The sequence below is a fragment of the Ascaphus truei genome, unplaced genomic scaffold (genome assembly GCF_040206685.1).
Source record: "Ascaphus truei isolate aAscTru1 unplaced genomic scaffold, aAscTru1.hap1 HAP1_SCAFFOLD_1113, whole genome shotgun sequence".
Lineage (NCBI taxonomy): Eukaryota > Metazoa > Chordata > Amphibia > Anura > Ascaphidae > Ascaphus > Ascaphus truei.
In genome coordinates, this window is record NW_027453979.1 from 42,344 (window position 1) to 57,523 (window position 15,180).

At 47.4% G+C, this 15,180-nt stretch overlaps 1 protein-coding gene across 1 annotated transcript; it reads right to left on the bottom strand.

Moving 5' to 3' along the window:
* Positions 1-445: 445 nt before the first annotated feature.
* On the bottom strand, positions 446-3,936 carry LOC142475219 (uncharacterized). Its single transcript, XM_075581186.1, is given in 3 exon segments — positions 446-639; positions 641-1,791; positions 3,726-3,936. Coding segments are annotated over 2 exon segments (1,095 nt in total). The 5' UTR covers positions 1,634-1,791; positions 3,726-3,936; the 3' UTR covers positions 446-537.
* Between the last annotated feature and the right edge of the window lie 11,244 nt (positions 3,937-15,180).

A 15,180-nucleotide genomic window follows, 5' to 3' on the forward strand; every position in this document is an offset into this window, starting at 1 on the left:
TTTCGGCCCAATTGTTCCCTATGGGCTTTTTTGACCTACAGGGTCATTTTGGTCAATTGCCTGCACATAAAAAGAAATGTGAAAATAAGAGGGAATCCAGACAGGAAAGGGATACTGATTCCCTAAACAAGGGTGCCACTTTGCCTGAGATCTAGGAAACATTAAAGGCCTCATCTCAGCAGGGGTCATGCAGCAAAATGGGAGCAGCCAGGCACAGGACAGAGGAAATCCTGCAGGGGGCCTCTGCTGGATGTGAGTAGGGGGAGGGTATACAGTCCACAAAAAAGCAATACCCTACTTTAAATACATTTTAGTTCTATTTCTCTCCAAAATTAAGGTACCTGATGGGAAAATCAGTCGCAGGCAGGGCATAACCTTTATTTAAGGGTCTCTTCCATCACATAAGACCCTTAATGATCTTTCTGAGATCAAAAATCCATGACTCTCACAGTGACATTTTGAAAGCTATAGATTTAAACTCTGTGGTGTTTCTGATCATTATCAAGCTTCACAATTTGGATTAAAAAAAAATCCACATTAGGAGCAATTAAGTTTCTTTCGTGTGTGAATTCTCTGATGTTTAACAAGATCTGACTTATGGAAAAAATATTTTCCACATTCAGAGCAAACAAATGGTCTTGGTCTTGCCTCTGTGAATTATCTGATGTTTATTAAGGTTTGAGCCTGAGTAAAAACAGGTCCCACATTCAGAGCAAACAAATGGCTTCTCTCCTGTGTGAATTTTCTGATGTCTAACAAGATGTGACTTAACGGAAAAAGATTTCCCCACGTCAGAGCAAACATATAGTCTCTCTCCTGTGTGAATTCTCTGATGTGCAACAAGATTTGCGTGCCACAAAAAACATTTTCCACATTCAGAGCAAATACATGGTCTTTCTCCTGTGTGAAGTCTCTGATGTGCAACAAGAATTGAACTCTGAGAAAAAGATTTTCCACATTCAGAGCAAACAAATGGCTTCTCTCCTGTGTGAATTTTCTGATGTCTAACAAGATCTTTCTTAAGAGAAAAAGAATTCCCGCATTCAGAGCAAACAAATGGCTTCTCGCCTGTGTGAATTTTCTGATGTCTAACAAGATCTGACTTAACGTAAAACGATTTCCCACAATCTGAGCAAACAAATGGTCTCTCTCCTGTGTGAGTTCTCTTGTGTTTAATTAGATCTGGCTTACGGGAAAAACTTTTCACGCATTCAGAGCAAACAAATGGTCTCTCACCTGTGTGAATTCTCTGATGTGTAACAAGAGTTGAGTTCCACAAAAATATTTCCCCACATTCAAAGCAAGGAAACAATTTCCCTCCCTTGTGAATTGTCTGATGTTTAACAAGAGCCGAGTTACTAGTAAAGCATTCATCACATTCAGAGCAATTATACAGGCTTTCTGTATTGTGTGTTCTTTGGTGAATTGTACAATCTGATTTATTATTAAACTTTTTACCACATTCACTGCACTTATACGTCATTACTGACAGGTTTTTGTTAATTTTCTGGGCATTAGTGTTTCCTTTGTCCCACTTCTTAATAGGAGTAGATGCATGTTCATGTTCTTTCAGTGTATATATGTGGGAAACTGTGGGATTTTCTTCTTTACGTGAGCCCGATTCCTCAGCCATAATTCTCACAGCTTTTCTCTGTCTCTTACTTGGGTCATTTTGATTCAAGTAATTTGCTCCTTGATCACTTTTAACAGCACTGTTATCTTCATTCACACGATCTTGTGAGCAAAGAGGAGTGTGCCCATCTGCATGTATACTTCTGCTCCTGGATTTATCTGTTGGAAATAAATGTGCTGTGAGAAACAAAGTTAATTACCCAATTTCCTCGATTCTAAGATGCCATCAATTCTAAGACGCACCCTTGATTTAATAAAAAAAAATTGGGAAAAAAAAACCCACTATATTAAATGTGCAGAATTTTTTTCCTTGGGGGATTGAGAGGGGAGAGGGAGAGGGGAGAGAGAGAGGAAGAGGGGAGAGAGAGGGAGAGAGGAAGAGGGGAGAGGGGGAGGGTGGGGAGAGGGAGAGAGGGAGGAGAGGGAAGGGGGAGGGGGAAGGGGGGGGAAAGAGAAAGGGAAGGGGGGTGAGAGAGGGAAGGGGGGGTGAGAGAGGAAAGGGGGGGAGAGAGAGGGAAGGGGGGGAGAGAGAGGGAAGGGGGGGAGAGAGGGAAGGGGTTGAGAGAGAGGAAAGGGGGGGAGAGAGAGGGAAGGGGGGAGAGAAAGAGGGAAGGGAGAGAGAAAGAGAGGGGGAGAGAGGGGGGAAGGGGAAAAAGAGTGAGAGAGGGGGGGGGAGAGAGGGGAAGGGGGGGAGAGAGAGGGGGGAGGAGAGGGGGAAGAGGGGGGTGGAGAATGGAGGGAAGGGGGAGGGGGAGAAAGGAGGGAAGGGGAGAGGGGGGAGAATTGAGGGAAGGGGGAATGGGGAGAGAGATGGGGGAATGGGGAGAGAGATGGGGGAGAGAGAGGGGAAGGGGGGGAGAGAGAGGGGGGAGGGGGAGGAGAGGTGGAAGAGGGGGGGGAGAATGGAGGGGAGGGGGAGAAAGGAGGGAAGGGGGAGAATGGAGGGAAGGGGAGAGGGGGGAGAATGGAGGGAAGGGGAGAGGGGGGAGAATTGAGGGAAGGGGGAATGGGGAGAGAAATGGGGGGGAGATATAAGAGGGGGAGAGAGATATGGGGGAAGGGGGAGAGATAGGGGGAGAGGGAGAGAATGAAAGGACACACAGAGACACACAAACACACAGAGATAGACACACAGACACACAGACACCTCCTTCTGCCTGTGCAGCTCACACAGAGATTTGACAGGGGGGAGGAGGGGGGCTGCTGTGTCCGGTTGCTGTGAAGACAGAGCCGTGATCTCTCTGCACGCAGGGGAGGGGGCTGTAAACAGCTATGTTGTGTGCAGAACACAGACTGGCTGCATCTCCAGCATATCTCTCTGCACGAGGGGGAGGAGGGGAGCTGGGATCGCAGACATTTTTGCTGCACACAGAAAACCCGGCAGGCCTCTCCAGCAGCGCCCCCTGGCTGTTTTTTTTTTTCCCCCAGTACATCGATTGGAAAACGCAGTCCTATTTTAGCCACGTGAAAAAGGGGAAAAAACCTGCGTCTTACAATCGAGGAAATACGGTAATAGCATAAATATAATTTAACATTACTGGTTGAACATTTCAATTACCGGTAGTATAAAACATGTCCCAAATTGCAATTGGAATATACTGCAAGCTAAAGAAGTACTATTGCAAAACTGAAAGCAAATCAGGGGTTAATTTACGTTTTATAGAGGTACCTTCTACAGATCTATTGAAATAGGTTTTGATAACTAAAATGTTCTAGTCCTTCCTGGAACACAAAGAATTAAGGTAGCCGAGCTAAACAAAATGACACAGATGTATAACTGACCCTCAAAAATGTCACCCGAGAGCCCACATTCAATACCAGGAACTAGAGTAAATGCCAAACAGAATGGATGTCCTGGCTCCTTGTGGTGGGAATCAGACAGGAATGTATACTGTGAGAGAACCCCTCGCGATGCTTGTGTGCTGTAAATGCCACTGGAGCTAAACTGTTCAGAAACCTACTGTGATGTGAAATAATATGAATATTGTTTTGTATGTTTATATACCGAAATAAATGGGTAATTAAAAGTATTTCAATCTCTCCTTTACAATATCATCATATTCCCTTCAATGCGATATAGTAGTAAAAGGTACCCGTGTCTGGTATGTGGAACGACTCCAGGAGTATTCTGATTACATTGAGGTACAGATTGGATTTCTCAAGACAGTTATTGTGATCCTCAAAAACAGTGTTTCTCAGCAGGGGTTTAGCGCCCCCTGGGGAGCAGTCGGAGGATGAAAAGAATGAGGAGCATTGAGAAAGCAGGGCAGTCGTTAGGCAGTTGGGCAGTTTCCTCCATTCTGATTGACTGCATTACCAAATCAGCAGCAGCAGCCAATCAGGGGGTGGCATCAGATTCTAACTCAGATTCTCTTGGACATAACACCTGTGTTGCGCAAAAGGTGGTCCCCCTAAGAGAGTCTCTCCAATGTGCCTTCACTGTTCCAGTCCACTAAGACAGTTAATACTAAACCAGGTCAATATCAGAGGAAAAGTAAGAACTTCAAAGCCCTGGAGATCGGTCATCCCCTCCCCCTGCATATCTGCAGTAGGGGTCAGTGTTCACTCTACCGCGGACTGTCTTGGACATAACACCCGAGTCGTGCCAAAGATGGTGAAAGGGTGTCAGCCATTTTCTGCTGTTAGAGATGCTCTGTTATTGTTCTTGGATAAAATATTGCAGAAGTATATTGAAGCATTTACATCTTCACACATTACCTGCTCTCACAGTTCTACCTCATCATAATCCCACTAACTTCTTCAATGCCAACTCCTTCAATTAACAAGAAGCCATCCAACACACACCATCCTTTTTATCCCCCTGTACCTTCTGTTTCCACTTACCCTGTCTTATAGATTGTAAGCTCTTGGGAAGGATGCTCCTTATTGTAACGTTTGCACTACCCACAAACAAGACAAGAAACCGGTACTGAGGTGGGAAGGTATAAAACCACGCACCGACAGCAGCAGAGGCATGCCTGGAAGGCGGATTGTAAGCGTAGCCGGGTCTGGGCAGGAGAGAGTGGGTTCGTCCGTATACTCGCCGGGGTCTTGGGTTGTAGAGAGAAGAGTAGCTGAAGTCTGTTAAGCCGTGGTCTGGGATTGGAGAGTTGAGAGTTGCTGAAGTCCGTGTAGCCGTGATCTTGGGTTGGAGAGGTAAACGTAGTCGAGGGTAAGCCTGTGGCGGTGATGGAGTTAACCAGGCTTATAATAAAGGTCAAGCCTGCTTGGTTACCCCTGCCCCGTGTTTTGGGGTCCTAGAATGTCAGCTCTGGGGCCCGGGCATTGTGTATCCATTACTGTGTGCAAAATATGAGACAATTGCCATTTTTGTGTCTTTACCTTTTCTAGAGATGCTGGGACCGGGAGATTTTCAGGAGGTAAGTTTCAGGGGGGGGGGGGGGGGGGGTTGCCAGAGAAAGTTGTTACAGATTGTGGCTAGGTATCGGGGTTCTCAAGTTATGAGTTACCCCAGAAATGTATCTGGGAGTCAAGTGAGATTCTCAGATACATGGAAGCCCAGTGCTCCAGGCAGACCCCCATCCTGAAACCGTTCTTGCGACTCACCACTAGGATGTCCTGCTTCAGCACAGAGCAGGAAAATGTAAACATGGGACACCAGGGGTATTGTATTGTATTGTATGTCTTTATTTATATAGCGCCATTAATGTACATAGCGCTTCACAGTAGTAATACACGTGGTAATCAAATAAATAACATAATATAAATAACAGATCATGGGAATAAGTGCTTTAGACATAAAAGTAACATTAAGGAAGAGGAGTCCCTGCTCCGAGGAGCTTACAGTCTAATTGGTAGGTTGGGAGAACGTACAGAGACAGTAGGAGGGAAAAAAATAGCATGTTTTTGTATTGCGCTGCTAGTTATACACAGCGCTTTACAGAGACATTTTGCTGGCACAGGTCCCTGCCCCGTGGAGCTTGCAATCTATGTTTTTGGTGCCTGAGGCACAGGGAGATAAAGTGACTTGCCCATGGGCACAAGGAGCCGACACCAGGAATTGAACCAGGTTCCCCTGGTTCAAACTCTCAGTGCCACTCAGTGTCTTTTACTCACTGAGCCACTTCCTCTCCAGTCCGGTGAATGTGTATAAGATGGAGGTTTGTTTTATTAAAATAAGATACAGGGGGGAAATCAAATAATGTGTTAAATGTATGAGTTATGGTAACAATGTTTTTGAATAAGGAAAAAGAGAATGGGTTTTAACCATCCCCCAAGATTTATAAGTAGGTTTTTGAAGCAATGTCATAGGAAGTCACTTAGATAAACAACCCATTTGCATAGGAAGCTTCAAAGAGACATTTGTCCAAGAGGTGTTAAAACCTTTTATTGACACGTAGGGTGTGTAGGCGTCTTCAGTCTGATATTCCTTGAAGAGAGCCACACTTTGTCTTCTAGCCTGAATTTAGGTGCCTCTCGGCGATGTCGATCCGCCTGCTTCTTTTGTGTAAGGACTGCCTGCTGGAGAGTTTTTTGAATCCTTCTCCAGGAATTCTGAAGCAAGTTTACTCTGAAATCAGCCGCCGGAACTCCGGAGGGATTTGAGGAAATGGGAAGACGTGCTGGGTGGAACCCATAGTTTACAAAGAAGGGCGACTCCTGGATAGACTCATTTCTGAGTTGTGAGCGAATTCAGCCCATGGAAGGAGGTCTACCCAGTTATCCTGTGCGGCGGAGATAAAGTATCTGAGATACTGCTCTAAGGATTGATTTGTTCTCTCCGTCTGACCGTTGGTTTGGGGATGATAACAGAAGAAAAAAGAAGTGAGATATCCAACCTTTGGGCGAAGGCACGCCAAAATTTTGAGACGAACTGTGAACCGCGGTCAGATACTATAGAGAGTGGGACTCCGTGGATGGAAAAGACCTCCTTAATATAGATGTTAGCCAGGGTGGCAAAATTAGGAAGGCCTTTGAGAGGTATGAAGTGAGCTTGTTTTGAAAATAGATCCACAATGACAAGAATAGTATTCATTCCTTTAGAGACAGGGAGCTCGACAATCAAGTCCATTGAAAGGTGGGTCCATGGACGACACGGAATAGGTAGTGGGCGAAGCAGGCCAGATGGCTTGTTGCGGGGCGGACTTATTTCGGGCGTTGGTAGAGCAAGAACTGATAAACTCCTTAATGTCTTTCAGCATATTCGGCCATCAGAAAGTGCATCTGATTAGATCCGATGTTCTCTTAGAACCAGGGTGACCTGGTGACCTAGAAGAGTGACCCCATTCAAGGATTTTCTGGTACAATTGCGGATATAGCATACAAGCAACCCTCTAGCATCTCCATACCCTCGGGAATCTGCATCTGAGTCTCCAAGATCTGATCTAGTACATCAAAAGAATTTGCAGAAATGATATATTTAGAAGGAAGAATATTCTCTGGAATATCTTCGGATTTATCTTCACTGACAAATTGACGGGATAAAGCATCAGCCTTGAGATTGTTAGTAACGGGAATGTAGGATATAATGTAATTAAATCTTAAGAAGAAGAGCCCAGCGGGCCTGATGAGAACCGAGGCGACGAGCGCCTTCAATACACAATACATTTTTATGGTCCGTGAGGATCGAGATAGGATTCTCAGTACCCTCCAGGAGATGTCTCCATTATTCCAGGGCAAGTTTGATGGCCAGCAGCTCTCTGTTACCAACGTCATAGTTTTGCTCTATGGAGGAGAATTTCTTAGAGAAGAACCCACAAGGGTGTAGTTTATCCTGGGGGTTTTGTCTTTGTGAGAGTATGGCTCCTGCTCCAGTATCCAAAGTGTCTACTTCCTTAGGGGGTGGAACGGGGGCGCATCCCCCGCGGCAGCCGTGATAGGTCTAAGGCTTCCAAGAACAAGTGTAGCTGTTGTGCAGCTAATGAATGCTTCTATGAGCAGGTGTAGCTGTTGTGCAGCTAATGAATGCTTCTATGAGCAGGTGTAGCAGTTGTGCAGCTAATGAATGCTTCTATGAGCAGGTGTAGCTGTTTGCTGCTAGTGGATCTTGACACGGAGCTTGGGGGTGTGGCGCACGTGGCGCATGCGAGCGCCGCACGCAGTTAGTGAGCCGCACGATCCGGGACCGGAGCCTGAGCCTGCGGCGTTGGATGACGCGATTTTGGCGCGCATGCGTGCTGCGCATATCTGGTAAGGAATGTGGTCCATAGGCACCCCGCGCATACGCAGTGGTGCTCGAGAGGATGCATGGAGCGGCTGTACTTTGGTAATCCTTACAGTACCCCTCCCCCTTCAGAGGAGACCTCCGGACAAACCCTGCGAGGCTTCAGGGGTTACTTCCGGTGAAAGTTTGACGAGTTCGGGTGTGTGGACTTGCAGTTGTGGGATCCAGGATCATTCCTCTGGACCGTATCTCCTCCAGTGAATGAGGTATCGGATTGTCCCACTAAATAACCTGGAGTCTAGGATAGCCTAAACTTCGTACTCCTGCTGGCCCTGTACGATTTGAGGGCCCGGTGGTGCAGGAGCTGGATCTGGAAAGCGGAGGCTGCGATGTGCTGGTTTCAATAAAGAAATGTGAAATACTGATTTGATTCTCATCGATGAGGGGAGTTGCAGGTGGTATGCCACTGGATTTATTCTCTCCAAGACTTTGAAAGTGCCCAGGAATCTTGGGGCCAGTTTGAGTGTGGGGACTTTTAGGTGTATGTTCCGTGAGGACAGCCATACTTTGTCTCCCAGTCTCAGCTCTGGAGTTTCGTGACAGTGGCGGTCTGCCTGAGTTTTATGTCCAAAGGAGGCCATGAATCTTATAGTGCTTGGATCCGGTCGTCAGCTGCAGAAACCCCAGAGGAAGGGGAAGAGAAGGTGTAAATATATTTTCTACTGCATACGTAGGAATCTCCTCTCGTACTTGGATCGATACCCCCGGGAGGCCTTTTTCCCACTCTTAGAGTGCTGGACAGGAAAAGAACGAACAGCTCGGAGAAGTAATTGAGTCGGACACCAGTGAGTGTTGTCAAAAACCTCTCCTGTTTATTAATGGTTACAGTCAGGTTTTATAGGCGAGCGAGCGAAGAAAAAAAGCGTATACGTGAGAAACTTACTTCCCTTTATGTTTACTTAAAAAGTGACAGATGGAAAGTTACAGTTTGGGAACCTTCAATTTGCCCAGTCTTAGGGCAGTCTAGGGCGCGTCATAATTCTTGCTGTTAAGACAGTTTATAAATTTGGGCTAAGCATGGTTGGCTAGAACTTCCTGTTTCTACATTGTGAAACTATGTCTGAACATACATAGTTCAGAAGTTCAGCCACCATTAATTGGGTAAAAGGTCAGTTTAACATCAGACTAAAAAGCATAATGGCAGTGTTAGTGTAAAATGGTTATATAGCAGACAAAATGGAGTCCCCCCTTGATACATACATTATCAGAAGGGTAGCCACGCCGGATGGAAACCGTAGTTTACAAAGAAAGGAGAAGTCTGTGTACTCTCGTTCCTCAGAGAATTATTGGTGAACTCTGCCCAGGGAAGCAGGTCTGCCCAGTCGTCCTGCGACGAAGCAGCGCAGGTCCTGCTCTAAGGATTGATTGGTCCTATCTGTCTGTCCATTCGTCTGTGGATGGTACCCAAATGAAAAATGCAGAGAAATGTTCAATCTTATGGTGAAGGCTCGCCAGAACCTCAAGACAAACTGGAGCCCTCTGTTGGATACAATGGTGGAGGGGGTTCCGTGGAGGCGGAAGATCTCCCTACAGAATATGTGTGCCAAGGTTGGGGAGTCTGGTAGTCCTTTGAGTGGGATAAAATGTGCTTGTTTAGAGAACCTGTCTATAACTACGAGTATGGTGTCCATACCTATGGATCTTGGCAGTTCTACGATAAAGTCCATAGACAGGTCCCTCCAGGGGTGGTCCGGGATAGGTAGGGGGTGTAAAAGTCCTTGGGGTTTACTGCGGGGTGTTTTGTTCCGTGCACATGTGGTGCATGCTTTGGTAAATTCCGTTATGCCTTTTTGCATGTTAGGCCACCAGAGTGTCCGTGCGATTAAGTCTGTGGTTCTCTTAGTATCGGGATGGCCGGCGGTTTTTGACCAATGTCCCCATTCCAAGATCTTATTGCGGAAGGGTAATGCTGCAAAGAGGCATTCGTCCGGGACATCCAGGCCTTCCGGGATGTTGGTTTGGTCCAGCAGGATGTCATCTAGTATGTCGAATGTATTGGCGGAGATGATGAACTTGGCAGGCAGGATGGTCTCTGACGTGGCTTCAATTTTGTTCTCACTTAAAAACTGACGGGAAAGGGCGTCTGCTTTTAGGTTCTTGGAACTGGATATGAATGATATGATGTAATTAAAGCGTGAAAAAAAAGTGACCAACTGGCTTGATGGGCTCCCAGGTGTTGAGCGCTCTCCAGGTACATAAGGTTTTTGTGGTTGGTGAGGATTGTGATGGGACTCTTTGTACCCTCCAGCAGATGTCTCCATTCCTCCAAGGCTAGTTTGATGGCCAGTAGTTCTCTGTTGCCTACATCAAAGTTCTGTTGTGCTGATTACATTTTTTTTAGAGAAGAAGGCAAATGGGTGTAGGTTAGAAGATGGTGATCCTCTCTGTGACAGGGTGGCGCCGGCTCCGATGTCTGATGCGTCTACTTCCAATGAGAATGGTAGTCTGGGATTGGGGTCGATCAGTATAGGTGCAGAGATAAATGCTTTCTTTAAAGTGTTGAAGGACTGGATAGCTGCAGGTGGCCAGGATACAATGTCAGCTCCTTTCTTGGTGAGAGCAGTGATGGGTGCGACAATGGAAGAGAACTTGTAGATGAACCTTCTATAATTGGCAAATTCTAGGAATCTCAGAATGCCTTTGAGAGATGTGGGGAGCAGCCAGTGCATGACGGCTTTCTACTTGGGGGTGTCCATGGAAAACCCAGAATCTGATATGATGTATCCTAGAAAGGCAGTGGATGTTTGGTGAAAGCTGCACTTTTCCAGTTTGGCATAGAGGTGGTGCTGACGAAGGCGTAGAAGTACCTGTTTGACTTGGTCAATGTGTTCTGGGGTGGTCTTGGAAAAAAATAACATGCTGTCCAGGTAAACGATAACGAATCTGTTCAGCAGGTCTCTAAATATTTCGTTAACAAAGTCTTGGAAGACTGCTGGGGCATTGCACAGACCAAATGGCATAACCAGGTATTTGTAGCTGCCATCTCGTGTGTTGAATGCCGTTTTCCACTCGTCGCCCTGACGAATCATTACCAGGTTGTAGGCCCCACGGAGGTCCAATTTGGTGAATATGGTGGATCCCTGGAGGTGGCCGAACAACTCTGATATCAATGGTAGTGGGTAGTGGTTTTTAATGGTGATCTTGTTTAGTCCTCGTTAGTCGATGCAAGGTCTTAGGGTGCCATCCTTTATTTGACAAAAAAAAATTGCCCCCGCCGGTGATGAGGACTTTCTGATGAACACTTTTTGGAGATTATCCCGGATGTATTCGGACATGGCTTTGGTTTCTGGAAGGGAGAGAGGGTAAGAGCCCCCTCTGGGCAGGGTGGAACCGGGCAGGAGGTCTATGAAACAGTCGAAGGGTCGAGGGGGCGGCAATACCTCTGACCTGGCCTTGTCGAATACGTCTCTGAATTATTAGTTATATTCATCTGGTAAAGGGTCTTGTGGCTCTTCTGGTGTCTTAATGCTGCAGATTTTCTGAGGGGGAAGTGCACACGTTGTGGAATATTGTTGGTTCCATTGATGAGTGGATTGTGGCGTTGGAGCCTTGGAAGGCACAGGATGATTTCGGCAGATGGGGAGTGGATCACGTCTAGGGTGATATTCTCCCTGTGGGTCTGTTCACACACCAGGGAGAATTCCAAGGTCTGTAGGATGATGAAGGCCGGTTGCAGATGGCGTCCGTCAATGGCTTCTAATCCCACCAGGGTTTTTGTTTTTTCCAATGGGAAGTTGTTTCTTATGGCGAATTCCTGGTCTATGAAGTTTCCTCCGGAACCAGAGTCTATGAAAGCAGATACATTCACTGCCACGCCTGGGGTTTGAAGGGATACTGGAATCAGGATTCTTCTGGGCAGGGAGTCTTGCGTGATGGAGGAGTTAGGGAGTGTTCCCACGGGGGCTCCTCTGGGTCTCAGTGGAGGGTCGGCATTCCTCGACTTGAGTGGGCAGTGGAGGGCTAGGTGACCTGGGTTGCCGCAGTATAGGCACAGTCCGAAGGTTCGGCGACATTGCTTCTCAGATAGGGAGAGTTTGTTGCCACCCAACTGCATGGGTTCTGGAGCTTCGGTCGTAAGTGTCTCTGGAACGGAGTGAAATAGTGAAGTCCTGGCGGTTTCGTGAACGCTCGGATTTTCTCTCCTGCAAGCGCTGGTCCACCCTGATGCAGACTGCGATGAGCTCCTCAGGGTCCGTTGGGCGCTCCAGGACTGCGATGAGCTCCTCCAGGTCCGAGCGGCGAGCTCATTTTTTAGGGGTTCCGAGAGTCCTTGACAGAAGGCGGAAGAGAGAGCCTCACCATTCCACTCTGTCTCTGAGGCGATTGTTCGGAATTCCAAGGCGTATCTTGCCACCAGACGATTTCCCTGGGAAACATGAAAAAGGGAAGACGCTGCAGTAATTTTACGCCCTTGGGTGTCGAAGACACGTCTGAATTCTTTTGGGAACTGCCCAATGTCTTGAGTAAGATCTCTCCTCAGCTCCCAGATAGGAGAGGCCCACGCCAATGCATCCCCTGTGAGACAGGAGATAATGCATGCCACTCTTGATCTCGGAGTCAGGAACCGGGCGGGTGTCATCTCAAATTGTATGAAACATTGGTTAAGAAAACCGCGACATTCTAGTGGGTCTATGTTTGTGGGGCTGAGCATACTGTCACGCTGTGCTCACCACAAACAAGACGAAACCCCGGTATGGAGATGGGAATAGTAACAAACACCAGCCACAGGCACGGGGCCACGTCCGGAGTGTAGGATTGTCTCTGTAGCCGGAGCAGGAATATAGAGGACAGAGAAGTCGTGATACTTGCCAAGTTCAACATAGGAGAGACCCGAGGCATAGAAGGTACTTTGCCAAAGTCAGGATAGGAGAGGAGCGAAGAGTCAGAGGATAGCCAACATCAGGAGCCAGAGGTCAGAGTAGTCAAACAAGCCGGTTCGGTACACAAGGGGTAAATCTAGAATAAGCAGCAGGACAGGAACAAGGCAGGAACAGCAAGGGTAAACACAGAGTAACATATATCTATGCTCAGCCAATGTACCTGTGACATTGGTGAGCATATATAGGCAGGATCAGCCAATCCCTAAGGGGGTGGAGCGGGGGTGCGGCCCCCGAGATAGGTCTAAGGCTTCCAAGAACAGGTGCAGCTGTTTTTGCAGCTAATGAATGCTTCTATGAGCAGGTGCAGCTGTTTGTGCAGCTAATGAATGCTTCTATGAGCAGGTGTAGCTGTTTGGCAGCTGGTGGATCTTGACACAGAGCTTGGGGGCGTGGCAGACGTGTCATGTGCGAACGCCGTGTGCAGTTACTGCGCAGCACAATCCAGGGGCGGAGCCCGAGTCCGCGGCGTCGGATGACGCCATTTTGGCACGCATGCGTGCTGCGCGCGTCTGATAAGGAATATGGTCCATAGGCACCCCACGCATACGCGGTGGTGCTCGAGAGGATGCACTTCGGTAATCCTTACACCGCGGAGATAGAGTATAGAAAAAATGGTAGCTCCCTGTAAATGGTCAAAAAGTTCTGAGATGAGAGGCAAGGGGTAGCAGTTCTTTAAGGTAATCTTGTTAAGGCCTCTGTAGTCTATGCATGGGCGAAGAGAACCACCCTTCTTTTTAACAAAAAAGAAGCCAGCCCCAGCAGGGGAAGTAGAATTTCTGATGAAGCCTTTCTTTAAATTCTCCTGAATATATTCAGACATGGCCTTGGTCTCCGGAAGAGGCAAGGGATAGGATCTGGCATTAGGGAGACTAGCACCAGGCAGGAGGTCAATGGGTCAATCAAAGGGATGATGAGTGGGAAGAACCTCAGAACGGACTTTGTCGAAAACATCAATGAATTCTACATATACTTCGGGAAGAGAGGGCTTAACAGGGCAATTAGTTTCTAAACCAGCGAAAATTTGCACCGAAGAGGAAGAAAGTAATTTAGGGGACATATCCCATCGTATGGGTTCCTTGGCACTCCAGTCTATAAAAGGATTGTGTTGCTGGAGCCAAGGTAGGCCCAGGATTACCTGCACAGAATGAGAGTGAATTACGTCCAGGGAGATCTCCTCCTTGTGTCCATCCTTCCTGGAGAGAGAAAGGGTAGGTGTCTCCAAGGATATAAAGGCTGGTTGGAGAGGATGTCCATCAATGGCCTCGAGACCGACGGGTACGGACTGCTTTACCAACGGAATCCCATGTATGGTAGGAAAATCTTGATACACAAAATTTCCCCCAGACCCAGAGTCAATAAATGCAGAAGCAGAAATTCAGAAGTTAGGACCATCGAGGGTCTCTTTGGCAGGGTTTTTTTCATAGAGGGGAAGGAGGAAATGGTACTGGCATTTCCCGGCTTAGTGGGGCAGTCCACAGTGAAGACCCAGACCCTCATTCCTCCGAAGATGAGAGTTGGCGACTACCCAACTGCATGGGTTTCAGAGCCTCAAGAGCTGGGAAAGCGGTAGGAGAGGATCTACGGATAGGAGTAATAGAAGTGAGAGTTCGTGGATGGTGGCTTTAAACTCGCCTTTCTTGGAGGCGTAGATCCACCCTGATACATACGGCAATAAGGTGCTCAAGCGCAGGGGGTCTTTCCTGAGTGACCAGCTCATTTTTCAGAGTCTCTGCCAGAAGGCTGCTGATAAGGCCTCATTGTTCCAACACGTCTCTGCGGCAATGGTCCGAAATTCCAGAGCGTATATTGCAACCGATCTACGACCCTGAGAAATGTGAAACAAGGAAGAAGCAGCGTTGACCTTACGGCCTAGGGTGTCAAAAACCTGTTGGAAGTCCTTCTTGAAACTTGCAAAGTTTTGGGTAAGTTCAGGTCTCAGTTCCCAGATGGGGGATGCCCACGACAATGCGTCACCGGTCAGTAATGCGATAATATACGCCACCTTAGATCTGTCAGAAGAGAAACGAGAAGGGGTTAACATGAACTGAATGTCGCATTGATTGAGGAAACCTCTCCAGTCATGGGGTTCACCCGCATAGCGGTTGGGAGTGGGAAGACGCGGTTCCATAGGTACGTTGGCCTCCTGGGAGGAAGAGGACAAGGTAGCAGGCCTAAGGATTCTGGACGGGGATTGAGGAAGAGTGACTGTGGCTTCCTTTTTTTGTATCAATTTTTTTATTGGAAACGTTCATATCAGGTATACATACAGAAATGTCATGAGCCCATGACATTTTATCACAATGTATTTTGATAACGACCAATAACATTTTCCCTTTTCCCATAGTAGGGAAGAAAAGGGGGAGGTGGAGAGGGGGGGGAAACAAACAGGTGGGGAGGGAAGGTAGCATTGGGGGGGAGGGTTCATCCAGAGGCATCCGACCTCCTATCCCCGGCAGACCGGGCACATTGGGGGCCCGAAAGATT